The sequence below is a fragment of the Neofelis nebulosa genome, chromosome 8 (genome assembly GCF_028018385.1).
Source record: "Neofelis nebulosa isolate mNeoNeb1 chromosome 8, mNeoNeb1.pri, whole genome shotgun sequence".
Lineage (NCBI taxonomy): Eukaryota > Metazoa > Chordata > Mammalia > Carnivora > Felidae > Neofelis > Neofelis nebulosa.
The window spans coordinates 5,511,514-5,530,808 of record NC_080789.1 but is presented as its reverse complement, the minus strand read 5'-3'; the positions used below and the strand labels follow the sequence as shown (position 1 = coordinate 5,530,808).

The 19,295-nt window shown below is 61.4% G+C and overlaps 1 protein-coding gene across 1 annotated transcript in view; it reads right to left on the bottom strand.

Annotated features, from left to right (window-relative positions):
* The window catches only part of SULT4A1 (sulfotransferase family 4A member 1), a 33,557-nt gene extending 14,624 nt beyond the window's left edge, over nucleotides 1-18,933 (bottom strand). The window contains exons 1-4 of the mRNA XM_058741082.1: nucleotides 18,696-18,933; nucleotides 1,988-2,118; nucleotides 770-850; nucleotides 144-270 (exon numbers count right to left, since the gene is read on the bottom strand). Coding sequence (XP_058597065.1) covers nucleotides 144-270; nucleotides 770-850; nucleotides 1,988-2,118; nucleotides 18,696-18,864 — 508 coding nt within the window. The 5' untranslated portion in view covers nucleotides 18,865-18,933. The remainder of the gene's footprint in view (nucleotides 1-143; nucleotides 271-769; nucleotides 851-1,987; nucleotides 2,119-18,695) is intronic.
* Between the last annotated feature and the right edge of the window lie 362 nt (nucleotides 18,934-19,295).

Here is a 19,295-nt window from a genome sequence, read left to right as displayed (position 1 = left end):
CCCCCACCCCGGCCCCGCTCCTCCGCCCGTGGGCAGGACAGCAGGCCCAACCCACGCGGTTGTCGTGGGGACCGGGGGCATCGTGCACGAGGCACACGCATGCGCGGGCAACGAGGGAGCCACTCGTAAGCCGACACACTTACGCTTGTCGTTCATGAACCTCCGGCAGAACTCCTGGAAAGTGCCCCGGTAGCTCATGGTCCGCAGGGAGCGGTGGAACTGGTAGTAGGACACCACCAGGTCCTTGGGGTTCCGAGCCATGTATATGACCTGGGGCGGGAGGGAGGGACGGCTCGGTCGCTGCTCCCCGGAGCCACCGCACAGACGCCCCACCCCCCACCCCAAGATCAGCCCCGCTCCAGCCGAGGACACCCTCCCCCTGCGACGGCATCTGTGTTACATTTCCGTCCTGCACCATGACTTCAAAGGGACTGGAGGACAGAAACAGGCCGGTCCGGACGCTGCCGATGAGAATCAGAAGCGTCACGAACCGAGCACGTCGAGAAAGTGAGGAAAGTCAGAGACCGCGAACGCGACCGTGGGTCCACAGGACCAAGGCCGGACCCAGGCTGGTCAAGCCCACGTTCTGCTGCGACGAAAAGCCTAAATTAGAACCACGGATAAAACGCTAGGGACAAGAGCTCAAGGCTGGCCTTCACCGCGTCATAGCACGCCTAGGCCTCTGGGAACTCAGGACTGGGACCTGAGCCCCACGGGACAGTCTCTGCTTGTTGGGGGCTCCGCCAGGGAGCGGGGGCAGGAAGGTTACCTTAGAATCACCATTGTGGAGATCGGAGGGCAGGAAACGGTAGGGGAGGTGACTCTTGATGAGGCGAGGCGACGTCAGCTCCTGCAGAGGGTCAGAGGGAATGGCGTTCAGAGGACACACGGCTGCTCGCCCGCCTCAGGACCAGCAGCGCACCTGACAAACTTCTCACCCAACATCTGGCCACCCTCCCGACCGGACAAGACGTGGTCCCTGTCCTTGGGCACCCACAGTGTGAACCAAGCTATCACGGGCACAGGGGTCTGCTCAGAGGGCCTGCCCGGGCCGTGAAGGGCAGAGAGGAAGCAGGAGGCCGAGGTGCCCAGGGGCGTCTGCTGGACCAATCACATCGACATCGGGCCTTCCTGCTGCTCCCGGAATGTGCCAGGCCCACGCTCCCTGCTGCCCGTCCCAGCGTGCCCGCGTGGCTCCTCTCTTGGGACCTTACTCAGCCATCCCCCAGAGGCGCCTGCCGTCCTGTGTGCTGTCCCACCTTGTGCCCTATACGGTATCGCCACTAAACCCCAGGTTCTTGCTCTTCCTCCCCTGCTGGTCTCCCTCGCTAGAATGCAAATTCTCGGAGGGTCACGACAGCCTTGTCCGTTTTGTCCTCGGCTGCACGCCAGGGTCAAAGGCAGGGCCCCGCAGGTGGTGGGCACGGCGCTACAGAAGGGCTCCGTGGAGGAGTCGACACGGGTTGGATCCACGTGGCCAACACTGGGGTGCAGACGCCCCGGGGCAGCTGCGTGAGCACTGGAGGCCGGGGTGCAGGCGGAGACCGGCTCCCACAGGACTCTGGACTTCACTCGGAGAGCAGTGAGAGGAGGGCGGGGCGCACCCTCGGAGCTGTATTTCAGAATGCTCGTCTAGAGGGAGAACGGACGGGCAGTCCACGCAGGAACCGTGGTCTGGGCTGAGAGGTGACGGACAGGAAGGGAGGCTCCATCGGAGCACTAGGATGGACTGGACTTCGGGCTACCTCCTCCACTCCCCCGACAGACGGGGTGAGCCACGCTGGGGAGCCCCCTTTCTACCTCGAAGTCACCCACGACACCCACCGCTCCAACCTCACCGTCACTGCCTACCTCGGGCGCGGGCCTCAGTCTGTCCTGGCTGTCCCCTCTCCCCCCAGCCATGGGCCCCCTGAGCCCCTCAGGAGCCACTGTCACTCGGGGACCCCAGGGAGCCCCAGGGCCTGGGCGCTGCTGGCCCAGAGAGTACCTTGATGATGTCCAGGCCCGGCTGTGGGTACTCCAGGACCGGGAGCTGCTCATCGATGTTCATCAAGCCGATCTCATCAGGGTCGGCCCCCTGGCTCACCAAGTAGACCACCTCCTGCAGCAAGCTGGTGCCTGGAGGGAGAGAAGCCCAGGGAGCGGTGCTCAGAGGAAGCCCGAGGGCCAGCCCCGCTCCCCAGGCCGCACCTGCTGCCCAAGACCGCACCCGTGGCCACCGAGGGCAGAGCCCCGGTGAGCAGGACGCCCAGGAACAGGCAGGACAGGCAAGCAAGAGCGCCAGCACGGACGGGGTGACCCCTGGGAGAGAGGTGGCTCCGGGTACCTCTTCTGGCCCCTGTGTGCGGACCCCACTCTGCACAGGCTTTCAGCTCCGGGTCCCCGGCGAGCCCAAGGCTATCCCATCACGATCCCACCTGACCTCTCAGAAGAAACAAACACAGCGGGCCGGTGCCTCTCCTCAAGACCTTGATCGTCTTACTCTGGCGGAATCGGCCTGCTGCCCGTTCCCCATCCCCACACCCTGAAACGCTGACTGCCGAGAGCACTGCCTCACACCCCTGTCTGCACTCCCCAGAGGGCCTCATGCCGTCCCCCCACCGAAGCCAGCCCCACACGCACCCCCATGCCCGTCTGTCAACCCAGGAACCCCCGCTGCCCGTCGCTTCCCCGGGACAGGCGGCCCCGCAGCAGACGGCCAGCCCGCCTGTGGCCCCTGCTCGGGGCTCTGCGCCCCTCGGGTTCTGCCACCAAGGTGAGTGAAGAGCTGGCCCTTCGCCCCCGGGGGCACCTCCAGAGCCCCCATCGCTCTCTGCTTCGGCCCCACTCACCTGGGCCAGCTCCCACCCTCCCCCTGCTCAACAAAGGAGAACGAACATTCCAGCCCGGATGTCAGCCGGCACCCCCCCCCCCCCCACCGCCAAGGCCCTCCGGGGGGGCCTCCCATCTCCTCGGGGTAAAGTCTTCCCCACGGCCTGCAGGCCTGCCCTCGGCACTCTGTGCCCCCTCCCACCCCCTCTCTTGGTCCACTGAGCTCCTACTGGCCTCCTGGAAGGTCGGAGCGTGCCAAGCCCACGCCCCTGTCTGCACCTGCAGGCACCTGCCTGCGGCCCCTTCCTCCCTCCCGCAGGTCCTCCGGGGGTGAGGGCTCCCTGACTGGCCACGTCTAACGCTCCCACATGGCCCCTGTCCCCGTGCCACGCCACAACCCGGGACAGTCTGTGCGTTCCTTTAAGGGCCCGCCCCCCGCCACCATAAAGACACAGGAGCTTTGCTGCACCAGGAGAGCCGGCACCTGGCCGTGCTGAATTCACATCTTCTGAAGGGACGGACAAACGCTGGCTGCTGAGTGATCAGAAGAGGACAGCTTGGTCAAGGAAGACTTCCCAGAGGAAGCAGCTTCAGAGCAAAGGCACTGAAGAAAATAGCGCGGTGGCTTTTTAAATTCACACAGAAATAACTTTACCTCTTAACCCACAGGATCCTCCCACCAACCCGAAAGGGGGGGGGACCATCACCCCCACCTACAGATGAGGAACCTGAGGCCAAACCGTGCCCCGGGTCACACAGCTGGTGTGTGGCACCCACCCCATTCCTCCTGGTGAGGCCCGTTCACCCGACAGCCCAGGGCACCTGCACCGGGGAGTCCACGCCCTTAGAAATCAGTGTGGGCAGAGTTCCCAAAACGGGCCTCTCCCAGTGACATCTTCAGGACCCATTTTTAGTGCCCCCAGAGGCCAGGGCCCGGACAGACGTTCTCCGCACGTTAACACTGACGAATCAGTCCCCGAAGCCCCATCCCTGCCTCCGTAAATACCAACTCGGGAAGGCTGGCCACCTCGGAGCCGGAGGAGGCCCTGCACCTGCCTCCCCGCTGGCCTGTCCCCAGGGGCCCCTCCAGCCCCTCCTCGTCCACTTCCCGGTCAAGCAACTGGGCCTGGCCTTTCCTAGGCCTCAGCACCAGCTACGGGGGGCCACGCTGCGTGCCTCCCGGCACATAGGACACGGTCAGCGGGCAGACCCTGGCCTCTCCGGGGCCAGAGCCAGCTGGCAAGAGGGGACGGAATGGTCACAGGAAACCCCAGCTAGAGAGGACGGCAACGACGACACTGGCCAGTCATACGTGGTTCCAGACACCCTTCTCATAAGCCCCTTCCCGAAGACCAAACTCAGGCTCTACCGTCCACAAGGGTCCGGCCGGGCACCAGTGGCACGCACGCCTCTCCCTGCTGTCCGTCCTCTCCATGTCCACTGCCACCGCCGGAGGTCCCACCACCCAGCAGGGCCCCGGACGTCAGCAGGAGCCCAGCAGGCCCCTCCACCCACTTTCGTGGCCACCACGGCTGCAGTGACCCTTCCACCTGCCGTGTCCCCGTGGCTCTCGGCTCCTGGGGAGCGGCCCCCCTGGGCCCTTCTCCTCCCTCTACCCCCTGGCACTCCGGGCTGTGGCCGAGCCTTCCAGCCCCCCCCAGAGCTCAGCGCCCTCGTGGCCCCAGCTTCACCAGGCTGCCCTTCTGCCTGACCAGCCTAGACTTGGTCTTCGTTTGGGCCACTGGTCCCAGAAGCCTTCTCGGACACCCCTGTCTCATCTGCAGCACTCCCCCAACCCCACAGCGCCCTGTCCCTCTTGTCCTACTACACCTGGTGCCCTGGTGCGACCGGCGGTCTTGCGAGGACAGAGAAAACGTCTTAGTTATGTATTAGTTTCTACAGCCGCCGTGGCTTCAAACGACAGTTACCGTCCTGCGGCTCCAGAGGTGAGAAGGCCAACGCAGGCCTCGCTGGGCTCAAATCAGGACGTCGGCGTTCCCCCTGTCCAGCTGGAGCCACACTGCTTAACCCCGCCTCCTGCCTCCTCTGCCAGGAACCCCTGTGCACACACGGAGCTCCCTCAGATAATCCAGAACAATCTCCCACCCGAAGGGCAGTTCTGGCAACCTCCGTCCTCCCCCTCCACGTAAGACAAAATACCCACAGGTTCGCGGATTAGGACGTGGACACCTCGGGGGTCGTTACTCCACCGACCACACTCCCATCACACTCCTAACACGGCTCCCGGCACAGGCGAGGTGCCGAGTAAGCACACGGGCCTGGATGACGGAACGAAGCCATCTAAAGTCGCCCCCACCCACCTGGGAAACGGGACTGGTCTTCACCCACACATCCTCCAGACCCAGGTGGGTTCTCCCCTGAGACCCTCCCGGCCTGGGCACCCCAGCTCGGAGCGCCTTCCCCCGCTCTGGGACACCCCCTCAGTGGAGGCACGTGTCTCCCACAAGGGATTAGCCCACAGTCCTCACTTGGGATCTGGTGGTGGCCACCCGAGGGCTATTCCCCCACATGTCCCTCTATTCATTCAAGAAGCCTGCACGGAGAGCCGGCCCGGGGAGTCCCCACCCCTCCCCACTAGAAAAACACGGCAACACCCCTCTCTTCTTCACGGGGTTGTCGGGGTCAGGGCCACAAGGTGACCTCCTCCAGGCCAGAGAACCTCAAGGCAAATGAAGATCTCTCCGAGCTCCCAGCACCACGACAGGCTCCACTCACCAGGGCCACTCACACACGAGCACACTGCACGGCCTCCTGCCCACCCAGGCCACCCTCGTCCCAAGGGACACAAGCTGTCAGGCCCCTCTTGTCGAAACCACGCCCTGGGCCACAGCTACAGCTGACTCCTGCACCAATAAGGCCACGGAATCCCCCCCTCCACCACCGTGGCCTCCGAGCACGTCCAGCAGACACGAGGGCAAAGCCAGCCCTGTTGAAGCCCAGCCTGTAGCCTGCAGGGAAATGGGGGGGAAGGCACTGCTCCGCTCCAGCAGCCACCGGGCCAAAATGGACGAGTGCAGGCAGGGGTGGGGTGGGGCCTCGGCACCCCCAACCATCCTCCTGTGGTCTGAGGCCTGTGAGGGAGGCGAGCACGGGAGGAGCCCCGTAGCAGGGGCAGGCTGACGGCCAGCAGATCCAAGGTGAGGCAGAGGAGAGGCAGGCTTCCAGACCAGACACCCGGGAGGGCCGGCCGGGCAGCGCGGCCTTCCGGGGGAGTGACACGAGCCACACGCTTTCCAACAGCTCCATTTTCGAGTCAACTGGATGGGATCCTTTCCAGAAGCGCTTCTGCTGATCCCAGCCAAACCGCGGCTCGCACAGCGGAGATGCACTCTGACGCTGGACCTCTGGGGCCAGACCCCTAGGAAGTGTCTGGCATTGTGGGCGGGACTCCCCAGGAATCGAGGGCCCGCCTGTCACCACGCGGGGGATGGAGCCCATCAAAATTCCCACCCAAACTCTGGGGACAGAAGGAACCAGCACTCTGGTGAGAACCAATCGGGCCTGGGCCCCAAACCACCGGGGCCTTCTTTTATTGTCACTTTTGTCACTTCCGAAGGTCAGACACACACTGGTCTAAAAAGCCACAGGACACCGGAAGACGAGTAACAGAAAACCCAGTTCTCCTCCCGGCCCCAGTCCCACCGAGAGCAAACCCTCCGCTGGTCTTTTACCCTCAAATGTCCAATGTGCTTAGAGAGTTCTTTCACGATCTGTGTGATTTCCAGGGTCTACCGATTTTCAACTGATGAAGACAGGCCCTGGCCAAGTTCACTCACAAGCTTCCCTCCTGCCAGTGTGGCCGCAGCATGATTTTTGGTCTTCCCTAGAGTTTAACTGAGTGTTTTGCTCGACATACACCGTGTCATGGTGACACTTACTTTCTTACACAAGACGTCGACTTTCCCAGAGTAAATCACTGCCTTTGCTTGCTTGCTTCGCTTTCCCCGTAGCCATTAGCGACTCTTTCCGGGACTCTGCGGCAAGCCCTCTGGGACGCTCTCAGTCCTGCCAATTCCGCTGCCCCCTCCGCTCTCCACGAGCGTCCTCCTGGATCTCCTCGGGCCGGTGCACCTCGTCCTTAATCCGTGTGCCCTCACTGCGGTCTTCCCACGCGCTGGCTGAGCCCGCCTCCGGCTGCTGCCTGAGTTGGGGACCGAGCAGGACAAGCAACCGTGCCCACCTTGCTCGTGACCGGAAGCTTGGCTGCGCACAGAATTCCGGGCTGGAGAGCGTTTGCCCCAGGCGTGCGACAGCACGGTGAGAACGCTGAGTTCCTAGGTCCCACGCCTTTGAACGTGGCCTGTTCTGCCTCTGGAGACTAAGGCCTCCTCTTCCTGCTGAGACTCCACAGGGCCTCCAGCCTGCTTTCACCCACTCGTCGTATCAGACACTCGGGGGCTCTCCAGCTCATGCCCTCTAGCTCTGGACATCCCAGTTTCTGTAGTCTTCTCTCTTACATACTCTGTTCTCTTTCTGGAACTCCAAGATCTTCCCTTTTTTTTTTTTGGTTTATTTATTTTGAGAGACATAGAGCGTGAGAGAGAGACAGAGAGAGAGAGGGAGAGAGAGAGAGAATCCCAAGCAGACTCCGCGCTGTCGGTGGGGAGCCCAACATGGGGTTTGAACGCACAAATCATGAGACCATGACCTGAGCCAAAATCAAGAGTCGGATGCTTAACCAACTGAGCCACCCAGGCAGCCCTGAGAACTTCCAATTTTCTTATTTTCTGCTCCTATTTGCCATCATTCTGCAAAAATGTTTCTTCTACTTCCCGGGCTACTTCCTCTGCTTGACCATCCAGAGCTCACAACTGAGTTTTCAAAATCTCAGCTTCCTAAGAGCCCCTTAGTGATCTGTCCTTGCTGCCTCCTGGTGCCGTCGCTTTCTTCGGGGAAGGCTCATCTGTCTCCGCTCTCCAGGGTGGCTCTGGAGGGTCACGATGCGGGTGGGGCTCTGCTGTTTTAGGTTTTCTACTGCTCTATACATCGCCCTGGATTCCTCCAAGCTCCTTTTCCTGCTGTCGGTTTTTACAGGTCTCTGTCCTTCGTTCTGGAGACTTGAAGACCCGGTGAGCTCGAGTCCAACGGCAGGTAAGAATGATCCAGACGCGGCCGTGCGGGGGGCAGGGCCTGCTGGTGGGGATTCCTGTGTCTGCGGCGGCAGCCCCACCCGGGGACTCTCCCAGCTGAGCACATGCAGATTCTCACGGTCGTCTGTGGGGTCAATGGCTCCAGAGGAGATGCCTCTACTCTCTGTCCCGGGGGGACCATCTGCATGCCGGGAGCCAAGCAGGGGTGGGGGCGGGGAACCTCCATTTCAAGGGCGTGGCTTTCACGGGACCCTCGTTTCCCATAGGGCACCGCAGCCCAGCCTACGCTGTGCTCGGCGCGCCCACATCCACAGCCTCCCCGATCAAGTTCCCCCAAGAAACACGTCTCTGCAACGGCCTCCTGCCGTCTATCCCCCCATCGTGGCTGCCACCCTCTGCGGGGTGCACCCCACGGCCGGAGCCCTGCGGCTGGAACCGGTTTGTGCACCCGCGGCCCTCCCGCTGCCGGCACTCGGGCTCTCCCGCCAGCGAAGCCAGCGGACGACACTCAACCACCGCACCCGATCACCGGGAATCCGCGGGCACCTGCGACCCCAGGTCTACTCCTTGGTCTGCGGTCTACCCCGTGTCTACCCCGGGATCGTCACGCAGCGAGGTCGTGAGAGGAAGCAGAGGAGAGCGCGTGCGTTCAACCCACCCCCCTCTGTCCGATGCGTCCTGGGTGTCCTGGAGCCGGGAGCATCGACACGTTACGGCGGGACCCGTCCAGAAACTGCAAGAGCCCAGCGTCCGAAGCCGCGCCTCGCGGAGCTGGCCCAGGCGACCCAGGACCTGGGGCTCCCGCGGGCCGCTCGCCAGCCTTCGGACCCGCTCTCCCGACAGAGGCTGACGTGGCCTCCAGGTCCTCGCTGGGAAAGCACCTGTCCCCATCCGGGAGTCGGCTCTCGGGAGATGACGGGCGCTGGCCGGTCCCACGCCTGCAGCGGGAAGGGGAACCGAGGCGAGAAGCCCGCAGCGACTCACGCGGGCGCCCAGCAGTCACCTCCGTGACAGCGACGGCCGTGCTCAGCATCCCAGGCGCTGCCGCAGAAACTCAGCCCCGTCCTCGGTGGATTCGCACAAGCCCCCAGGTGGCTTCTGTCATCACACCTCACACACACGAAGAGCCACAGCTCAGAGGTGAACTGGCCAAGGCCACAGATGCGACACCGTGAGCCCAGAACCCAAAACTGTGACTCTGGAGCCGAGAGCTTCTTCACGTGCACCACACGCACACACATACACACCACACCACGCCCAGGAACACGCACGGTGCACACGTCCCACGTCCCAACATTCATACGCATCTCACACACACACACACACACACACACAAATGACACATACACACCACACCACGCCCAGGAACACGCACGGTGCACACACCCCACGTCCCAACATTCATACGCATCACACACACACACACACACACACACACACACAAATGACACACACACACCACACACACCCCCACTCTTACCGAGCAAGCGGGCAGCAAGACCAAGGCCTCGAGCCACACGTTCTCACTTGCAGCTACGGCTCGAACCCTCAACCCCGGCACAGCAAGGACGGAACGAGGCTGAGGCAGAGGGAGGGAGGGGCCGGGAGGCCTCCCCAGCCAGCACTGCGGGAGCTCAGCTTCTAGGCCCGCTGAGCCCACCAGGCAGAGCATGCGGCTCTTCCCCGAGAGAGAGGCCCTGTCGCCAGGAGGGCCCAGGAAAGTCAGGAGAGGCTCCACTTAAAAAAGCAGCATTTGGGGCGCCTGGGGGGCTCAGTCGGTTAAGCGTCCGACTTTGGCTCAGGTCATGATCTCACAGTCCGTGGGTTCAAGCCCCGCATCGGGCTCTGTGCCGACGGCTCGGAGCCTGGAGCCTGCTTCCGATTCTGTGTCTCCCTCTCTCTCTGTCCCTCCCCTGCCTGTGTGAACTTTCTCTCAAAAATAATAAACAGTAAAACAAATTTTTTTTAAAAGCAGCATTTGACACAGGAGCCTCAGGACAGGACAAGCCAGTGAGCTGCAGGGTGGCCGTGGCATACGGCAGAGGGAACCCCGCTCCCCACCGGGCCCCCAGGTCCCAACCGCCCTCCTCGCCACGTGGGTTCACAGCCCCTCCCGGAAGAAGGGGACGCTGGGCTGGGCACAGCCAGGAGACCGGCCACGGCCCAGGCGGGAAGGCAAAGCCTCACGACCCCGCGTGCTTCCGCTTGCCCTTCTGTGCTCTGCTCCATCACCGAGAGGGACAGTCCCTGGACGAGGGAAGAGACCCCCACAGCAGAGCTGCCCAGCCAAGCCCAGCCTCAGCCTCCTGTTGACCCGCAGACACATGGCGGGTTGGGCCAAGTTCCGTGACAACAGACACCGAGTCGTTTCAAGGCACGAGTCCGGACGGGCTCTTACGCAGCAACCGGCACAGAACGTTCCAGGTGGAGCTGACACGAAAGAGGGGACAAAGAAAACAGCGGCTAATAAAGTGCGAGGCCCGAGCACGGCACCACAGGCACATCAGCACGGTCAGTCCCCTCCCAAAAGCCCCTGCGAAACAGAGCGTGTCACCTCCACCCGAAACAGCAGGACACTTAGAAAGGGTGAGGGCCTCGCCCCCAAGAGGCCCAGGTGTTGGTAACCCGCCCCTCCCCCAGCGGACCCTCTCAGTGTCCGGGCCACCCGCCTCAACCGCCCTGAACGTCACCCGCAGCCCGAGTGGACTGCCTGCTTCCCGCTCAGCCACTGGAGGAGCAGGCCAGGAAGCCCCAGGAGCCAAGGCCCTGGGCGCCCTCACCCGCTGAGGGACAGGAGCTGGCAGGTGAGCGCCGGCCTCCTGTCCCTCGAGGGAGCCCCCTGAGCCCTACCCACACCGTCTCTGGAGCTCCCGGCAGGCAGAGCCCCAGCACCCGCAAGAGTACCAGGCCTCAGAGTACCTCCTCCCCTCACCTCCTGTGACCACCTCGCCCCACCCCTCCACTCCAGCCCTTGCTTCGGGCTCTCCAGGGCCCAGACATGCCCGCTCATGTGCTGGCCTTATCCCCTCCACGGGAGAGGCAAACCGGCCAAAGGCAAGGCCACACGGGCACTGGCTTCTAGAGGCCGTGTCTGAAATCCTGGTTCGGCCGCTTCCGAACACTCGATGCTGAGCCACGATGAGCCCCTCTCGGTCTGTCTCCCCACCTGGAAGGTGAAGATCACCATGCGGGTTAAATGCTATCGCCTGGCTACCAAAGGCGTCAGCGGTGGTGACCGTGGGGCTGACCATGGTGATGGAGGAGGTTAACCTACCCAACACGCGCCCCCGGGGGCTGATCCGGCCAGAGCCACGCCCACTGCTGCCAGCACCCGGGCCAGCTTCTCCTCGGGCCTCGGTTCCTCACCTGCAAGAGGGCCCCCTGCCCGGCAAAGCAGTGAGGACGGCAACACCACAGACGTGGGGCGTGCTCGCACCTCCTGGTCTGCTCGGGGCTTAAGAAAGACAGACACGGCCACCACCCAGTCTGCTGCCCGGCCGCTCCGGGGCAGGGGCCCAGGGGAACCTGGCTCATTCCAGGCTGAGCTGGGCCTCACGAGAGCTACCGGTGAGCCACGGAACACACACAACGCCCAAGCTGGGGGTCTCTGGCTTTCTAGCGGAAATGACTTCAGCTTCCGAAAAACTCCAGTCCTTAGGGAAACTTCCACCTCCCAACGGCCCGGCCCCTCTGCTTGCCTTAACGCGCTGCGGAAGCCCATGCTGGGTCCCCTCGCTCCCTGCCGACGGCAGAGGACCGTGCTGTACTGCACACTGTCTGACATTCCGGAAGCTGTAGGCAGGCCCACTGCCTCACCCGACTTTCAAGGTACCGGGAAGCAGGGCCACCTCCCCCAGGGTGCAGGGAGCCGGAAAAAGGGTGGCTCCCACACTGACAAGGAAAGGCTGTGTGAACAAGACCCCCAGCTGAGTCCAAGGCCGTCGGAGCTGAAACCCCAGAAAGACAGGCCCTCCGGAGAGTCAGAAGAGAAGCAAGGCGCCACGCAAGTGGGACAGAAGAATTCAGGTAAAACTTTCGCAAATTGTGGTGCATCGTGGGCTTGCGGAGCCAGACACAGGAGAGGGCTGGCACCAAACGGACTCACCTCTGCAGACCTACGCAGGTGCACATAAGAGAGACGGGATGGCAGCCTAGAGACACTTCCCCAGTTGCTGGGGCTGCAGACAAAGGGAAAACCCTGCCAGGATCCTTTTCCCTCTAGGGAAAAATGCTTTCAGACACGGGGGGGGGGGGGGGGGGGGCAGAAGAGCAAACCCTGCTGTCCCAAGGGCCCTGGTGAAGAACCAATATGGCTTTAGAATGGGTGAAAGCTGCCCTTGGGGAGGGGCAGATACCATTCCTGGGCTCTATCAGAGACCCCTAAACGCTGGAAGAGAGGTGTAAGATTTTCCTGTACAAGATCCACCATCAAGGCAGAGTTGGCCGCCACTGGGGTGGGGGGTGGGGGTGGGGGGGCAGGATCACTGGGAGAGCCCCACCAAAACCCAGGGACTCAGAGATGCCTGGGGCAGAAACCTTAAGGTGCAGCTGGGCCAGACAACAGAGGGCCTCCCCGTGGAAAGCTTTCCTCTCTAAGCCAGTGAATCAGAGCCACAAGTAACCAGTCTACCCCCGGAGGAGGGACAAGGATGTGCGGAGAGACCCTTCCAAGGCTCCGACCCAAAGGTGAAAGTGGGCCAGGAACGGTGAGGAAAGGTCCTTTGGAAACTCAGCCCCCATGCTAAGCACAAGGCGATGCTACAGGAATTAAAACCAGCGGTCATTCAAGTGACCAGAGCAACAACAGAGCCCAAACACGGCCCAACTCACACCAGACCAACTCCCCTCCAACACTAATGGCCTGGCAGAAAAAGGCAGGCCTGTTTCCAAGCATAAACACAAACGACCTTCATCTCCAAAGTCAGTACATTATGTCCAGCATTCAACTGAAAAAGTACTACTCGTTAAAAAAGGCAAGGAAAAGGAATTATCTCATGTCAAGAGACCAAATAATCAGTAGAATCAGACTCAGAGATTCTAAAGTAAGTCTGGTTAATATGTTAAAGGACTTCACGGAAAACGTGGACAGCATGCCTGAACAGACAGGATATTTTGGCAGTGAGACGGAAACCAGAAGTGGAAACGCTAGAGGAAAAACAAAAACACAGAAACAGAAATGGACGATGCTTCCGAATGGCTCACAGACCTGACTTTGTGGATCTGACACAGCAGAAGAAAAAATCAGTTAACCTGAAGGAAATTTCAGAAAGAAATTTCAGAAGGAAACAGAAATTTCCCAAGCTGAAACATGCAGAGAGTTAATAAACACGACATCCAAGAGTAGTAAGACAGTTATCAATCTGGCACACGTGGAACTGGAATCTCAGAAGCAGAGAGACAGAGAATGGGACAGAAGAGATCTCTGACGAGACGACAGCAGAGAATTCCTCCAAAATAACGAAGGGCAACGAACCACAGATCGGAGAAGCTCAGGGAACCCCAAGCAGGATCAGTATCCACTTCCACCAGGCCAAAAACCACATGCCCGGACGCATCATATTCCAAGTGCTGAAAATCAACGATAAAGAGAAAATCTCGAAGGCGCTCAGGGAAAAAAAAGACCCATTCCACAAAGGGACAGAGAATTGTAACTGACCGCTCGTCAGAAACCATGGAAACCACGGGACAATGGGGTGACACATCTGGTGTGCCCAACGATACAAGGAGGGGGACCCAGGAACGATGTTTACTCCCACGCTTAGCAGATGAGTGGCATCTTGAAGATGAGAAGTCCTCATCAGGTAATCGGAGGGAAGGGAACGGGGGAGGTGGGAGGGGAAGAGTACGCCAGAGAGAGGGGGCGAAGCCAAGAGGGAAAGAGCCGACGGGTCCCGACAGTTCCATGCGGCTGGCAAGTAAGGACACAGAACAGGTGAAATCCAGATCACAGGAGGACAGACTACGGAGTTTAATGTTGCCGGAGGGCAAAGAAGGGCCAGTGAAGGGGTCTAATGAGGGAGAGACCCAGGTCAGAGTTGTTTCTAAGAGGTCACTTTAGCTGCAGAGTGAAAGGTAAACTAGGCGGGGAGGGAAGGGAAAAGACTCCAGGTGCGAGAGGAAGAACTCCCGAGAATGCGGCCGGGGCAGAGAGGGGCGGACGGATGCGAGCGCTCACTGGCTGCAGTCCTCTGTGACAGCTCCGTTATACTCTCAGCAGTAGAGCGCTGAAATCCCCAGGTCCCAGGAGCCCGTTCCCCACCAGCGGGGCAGCCAGGGGACAAACGAGCGAGCGGACACCAGTAACGAAGTGCGTGTGGGAGGAGAGGCAGGAGAAGTCGTCCCTGTCGAGGACGAAAGAGACATGAGGCATCAGGGTGAGACGCTGGAGCTCAGAGAGGGCCCGGAGTCTCTTCCTGTTCCGCTGGGGTCAGAAAGACGCTCCTCCCAGAGGCCCCGCCTCCTTTCTCTCTCCAGAACCCCGAGAGCGGTTCTCCGGGCTTTCTCTTCCAAGCCCAAGCGGCGATGAGGGGAGAGGCTCCCTTCGCCGAGCCAGGAACCTGGACGTGCCGCCCTCTTCCCTGATCCCAAGCCCTCCTGACCGCGTGCAGGTAGCCGGAGTGAGAGCGAAGGGAAGGAGCAGGGAGAGGAGCAGAAAAGAGAAGGGGGGAGAGGAAGGAGAAACAGCACAGCCACCTCGGAACGAAACCTCCTGTTACGCTCTTCAAGCCTCTGCCCTCGCCCCCGGAAGGTGGGTAACTAGCCGCCGTGTGGTGTCACTGAAAGGGACACGGGTGCACGCTGGCCTCGGAACAAACGTGAGCTCCAGGTGGGGGGGGCGGTTCCCCCGCTTCCTGGCGCACGCACAAGGCGCTCAACGGCCCCCTCCCCAGGCTGTGGGAAAAGCAAACGAGATGCCGCATGTGAACACCCGGGACGCACCTGGCACGGAACGGGTGCTGGCCAAATGCGAGTTCCCACCCCCGTGACCTCTCCCCAACTCTTCCGGGGCTTGGTCAGCTCCGATGTCCAAACGCTCAGATGCCGGTTCCACCCTCTCCCCGCCTTTCCCCTCTCCGGACCTGTATCCATCTACAAAAAGGAAACAATCCCAAGAACACAAGACTGTAGTCGGTAATCCCACCCGGCTTCACATCCAGGTCCCACATACGGCCACCCCCTCCATGCAGTCCTCCAGGGATCCTCCTTCCCGGGCCCCTGACCTGACCTTGAGAACAACCACCCTGTCCGGTCAGTCGGCTTTCAGCATCAGGAGCCTGACTTCCCAATGTCACCGCCAGCTCCCCGAGAAGAGCGTCCCCACATTCACAACACTCCCCAATCGGCCTCTCCTAGGCCCGGTGGCGTGCGTACACAAAGAAAAGTCATCTGCCTGGCCTGGGACCTAGGACCTCCCCCCGGCCTCCCCAGCTGTCTTAAGATTTAAGACTCAACTGAATCCATCAGGCCCCATCCCCTCACTTTTCATGGGCTTCAGCCGAGGAGCCTCTCCCAGAGCTGATGCTCCGTGACTTCAGGGACCAGCTCGCACGGTCACAAGACGCTTCCGCAGACAATCGAATTTAACACGTGGCATCGAAGAGGTGCTAAAAATGAAGGACTGTAACCGAGGACGGAGATAAAGAGAACAGTCCTCTGCAGAAGGCACAGTGGGCTCCCCATACCTGGATCACGGATGAACTGGGGCCATCCCAGAGAGCTTCCGGCCACGATGGCAGTTTCGGACCCCCGTGCAGACCAGTATGACAGCCACAAGCTACCTGTGGCTACTGGGCACCCGAGACATGACGAGTGCTTCTGAGGAACCGAGTTTCTACTTTTATGCCCTTTCGATTCATCGAATCCAAAGAGCCGCACATGGCTACAGGCCACTGAACCGGGCAGCACAGTCCTACCCTGCCACCTGAGCTAAAACGTCAGAAACACAGAAACACTCCCGGAGCATGCTGGAGTGCAGAGGGAAAAGCCAGGATTAATTACCACCAGAAACCCCCGGCCCCGTGAACCCCTGTTCTGCATCGGTGTGGGGGGGGGGAGGGGACAAGGACTCCACAAGCCCTTCCAGCTCTGACCAATTCCACGTTCACCACGATCTCCCAGACGTGGGCTCTGGAAACCCAAGTGGCCCTGTGGTTTCTCTCAGGGGCCTCTGCTAGTTCTGGCTTCTTGCCCAAGCCTGGCACCGGCCACCCTGTAGCTACCTGTCCCCCAGCAGACAGTGTGCTCACGGAGGGCAGGCAGCAGATGGGATGGCTCTCGGCAGCCCAGCACCTGATCCCCCAGCACCTAGAAAAGCGCCAGGGCACATCAGGTGCCGGGGAGCGAAGGCCCGCATCAGCAGCACGACCCTTCCTCGCGCTTACCGTGCATCTGGCTCGGGGAGGGGTGCTCACGCCTCATCCCCCTCTTCCTCACAGCCGCCCATCAAGATGGTAAGGTGGTCTCCCCCACCCCTGCGGAAACCACAGCTCCGAGGGCTGAGCACCTGACATGTGGGACTGGGTAAGCGGCCGCTCACCTATTCCTAAAGCATTCCAGGTGTATCCTAAGCCACAACCGGCCTGTGCTCAAGATAATGGCCTCCAAGACCCCAGGGCCAGGGCCACCCCGCAATTGCCCAGTTTAAGCTGCAGATTCCATGGCAGAGGAAACCAAGGCTCCGACGTGCCCCAGGGTAGTGGCTTCCTGGAACCAGATCTTCCTGTTACCAGAGGCCACTGGCAATGACTTCCAGAGCCCTTTCCTCTGGTTGGCAGGGAATCTTCATGGCACCCTTTGGGGACCAGTTTTTCCACCCCCTTGATCATTTCATGTCACAAACTTCACGAACGGTGGGGTGGGGGGAGCGAAAGCCTTCAGAGGCACGGGTGAGAGCCTGGAGAGGCCATAAGGACTGCTGGAATTTTTTCTTTTTTTTTTTAAGTTTTAAAGAGGTGGCTCTCTGGGGTTCTGTGTGAAGGGGTCTCACACAAGGCATAAGGGTCTCAAGGCCACCACTGGGTTTTCTGTCACCAAGGGAAAGAGCTCTATGTTTATTCTCCTTATTAAAAGTCCACGATGTGCTTCCATCTGTCTTTGAACGATGCAAGTTCAAACAAGATTTGAGTCTGGATTATCTAGAAAACTACCTTAAACTAACGCTTCATTCCCCATCAAGGTGCCTGGAAAGGTCCCCGCAGAAACCCACCAGACCCCCGATGCAGGGTCCCTCTAAAGCATCCCCCACAAGCTCCAAGGGCACAGCTTTCCAAGTGGGCCTCCTGGTCCGTGCCTCCTCCCACACCAGCTTCTTAACTTCATAAAATGGAGGAAAGAACACAAAAGCACAACCTCTCATCTGCAATTCAAAAATTGTAACGCACTCCCCAAACCAAGTTTTTCACAATTCATTTTGAGGCAAACCCTGTCCGAAACCGACATGAGATGATTTTTTAGTCTCTATTGGTCCCACTTTTAACGTGGGGGTCCAAAGTACAGCCCCACATCTGGCCGGGGGACTTCCAGCCATATGATATCGATGGCCCTAAAATCTGAAAAATGCTGAGCCCCCATACCCACGGGGCCGTGGGGCTGCAGCAGAAGGAAAGCCCTTGGCCATGGCAAGCACAGTGTGTGTGTCTTCTTCCTTTCCCCCTTCCCAAGGACAGCCTGGCAGCACCTCCAGACTTCTTCAAGCTCCCCCAACCAACAAGATTCCCCACCCCCTCCACGGACAGCCCCTTCCCCAACCTTCCTCAGAGGATCAGGCCTACCTCTCAGGTGGCTGGGACCCTGCACAGCTACGAGAGCCAGGCATACAGGTCTTTCAGCAAGCTGTACCGCTGCTGGTCCGACATGACCTCCAGGCTGGCCACCTTCTACACCAGGCTACAGACACACTGCACAGTCTGGATCCAGGGGTCTCCCTCCGTCTCCAACACAGTGGCAATAAGGGAAACCCTTGGTATGTTCAAAGAACGGGAAAGCTGCCTCTTTTCCCTACAGACCTCAGGAGAGACACTACGTGATAATCTCTTAACATCAAGTCCTGGGCAGACGAGCCTGGCTTTAAATCCCAGCTGGGCCACTTACCAGCTGTGTGACCTTGGGCAAGCCACTGCCCCTCTCTGAGCTTCACTGCCTAGACCGTAAAGTGAAGATGACCGTCTCTACCTTCCGTGAATACGAGATTAGTTAATGCTAGGAAATATGATGCCCTGGGTCCTGACTGATGATTCCTGGGTGATGGAGGCGGCCCTAAAACAAGGGAAAGCCGGGCATGCACTCCGAGCATGGCTGGTCCCATCCCCCACCCAGTGCCCACGCAGGAAATGAGGGACGCCCTTACATCCGTTTCATCCCCCCCTCCCCAAATAACCACCAGGACTTTGCACTCATCAAAGGCTGAACAGGGCCCAAGAACAGAGAGGTTAAGTGACTGTCCAAGGTCACACAGCCGGCTGGGTAGGGCTGGGTAACGGGCGGGGGAAGCTTGGAGGGGTGGCGGCCCTGGGCCTGTCCTCCTTTCAGCTCCGACCGAACGGGCTCTATCCCCAGCGGACGCTGTCCAGCCGTGGACACCCGGGCCCACCTCCAAAGGTCTCCGGCCTCGGTTTCCCCAAACGCCGGCCGACCCCCCCCCCCACCCACCCCGCCCTGTAGTGCTCCGACCCCCGCCCTCCCCGCCCCCAACGGGAAGCCCCCTCTTCCCCCACCCCCTCCCACGGCGCGGATTGCGCCGCAGAGCCGGGCGGGCGGGGTCTGCGCGGGGCTCACCGGACTTGGGGTAGGTGACGATCCACACGTCGCTGGGCCGCACCGGGAAGTTGGCGATCTCCTCCATCTTCCCGCGGCAGAAGGGCGGCAGCCGCACGCCGTGGAACTCGAAGTACTTGCTCTCGAACTCGCCCGGGGTGCTGGGGGTCTCGGCCTCGCTCTCCGCCATGCCGCCGCCGCCGCCCGGCCCCGCAGCCGCGCCGCCCGCTCCCGGCCCGCCCCGCGCCCGCGCCCCGCACGCGCCCGCGCCCGCCGCCCCGGCCGCCGCGCCGCGCTCCGCAGGCGTGACGTCACGGCGCCGCCCGGCCCGCGCCCCGCCCCGCCCGCCGCCGGCGAAGGCGCTCCGCAGGCGTGACGTCACGGCGCCGCCCGGCCCGCGCCGCGTCCCGCCCCGCCCGCCGCCAGCGAAGGCGCTCCGCGGGCGTGACGTCACGGCGCCGCCGCACCGTAGCCGGCCCGGAGGCTGCGCTCCGCGGTCTGACGTCACGGCCCCGCCCGCCGCGCGCCGGCCGCCCTCCACCGACGTGACGTCGTAGGGCCGCGGGGCCGGGCTGCGTTCGCCCCGGATGGGCCAGACCCCTGCCCACCTCCAACCCGCAG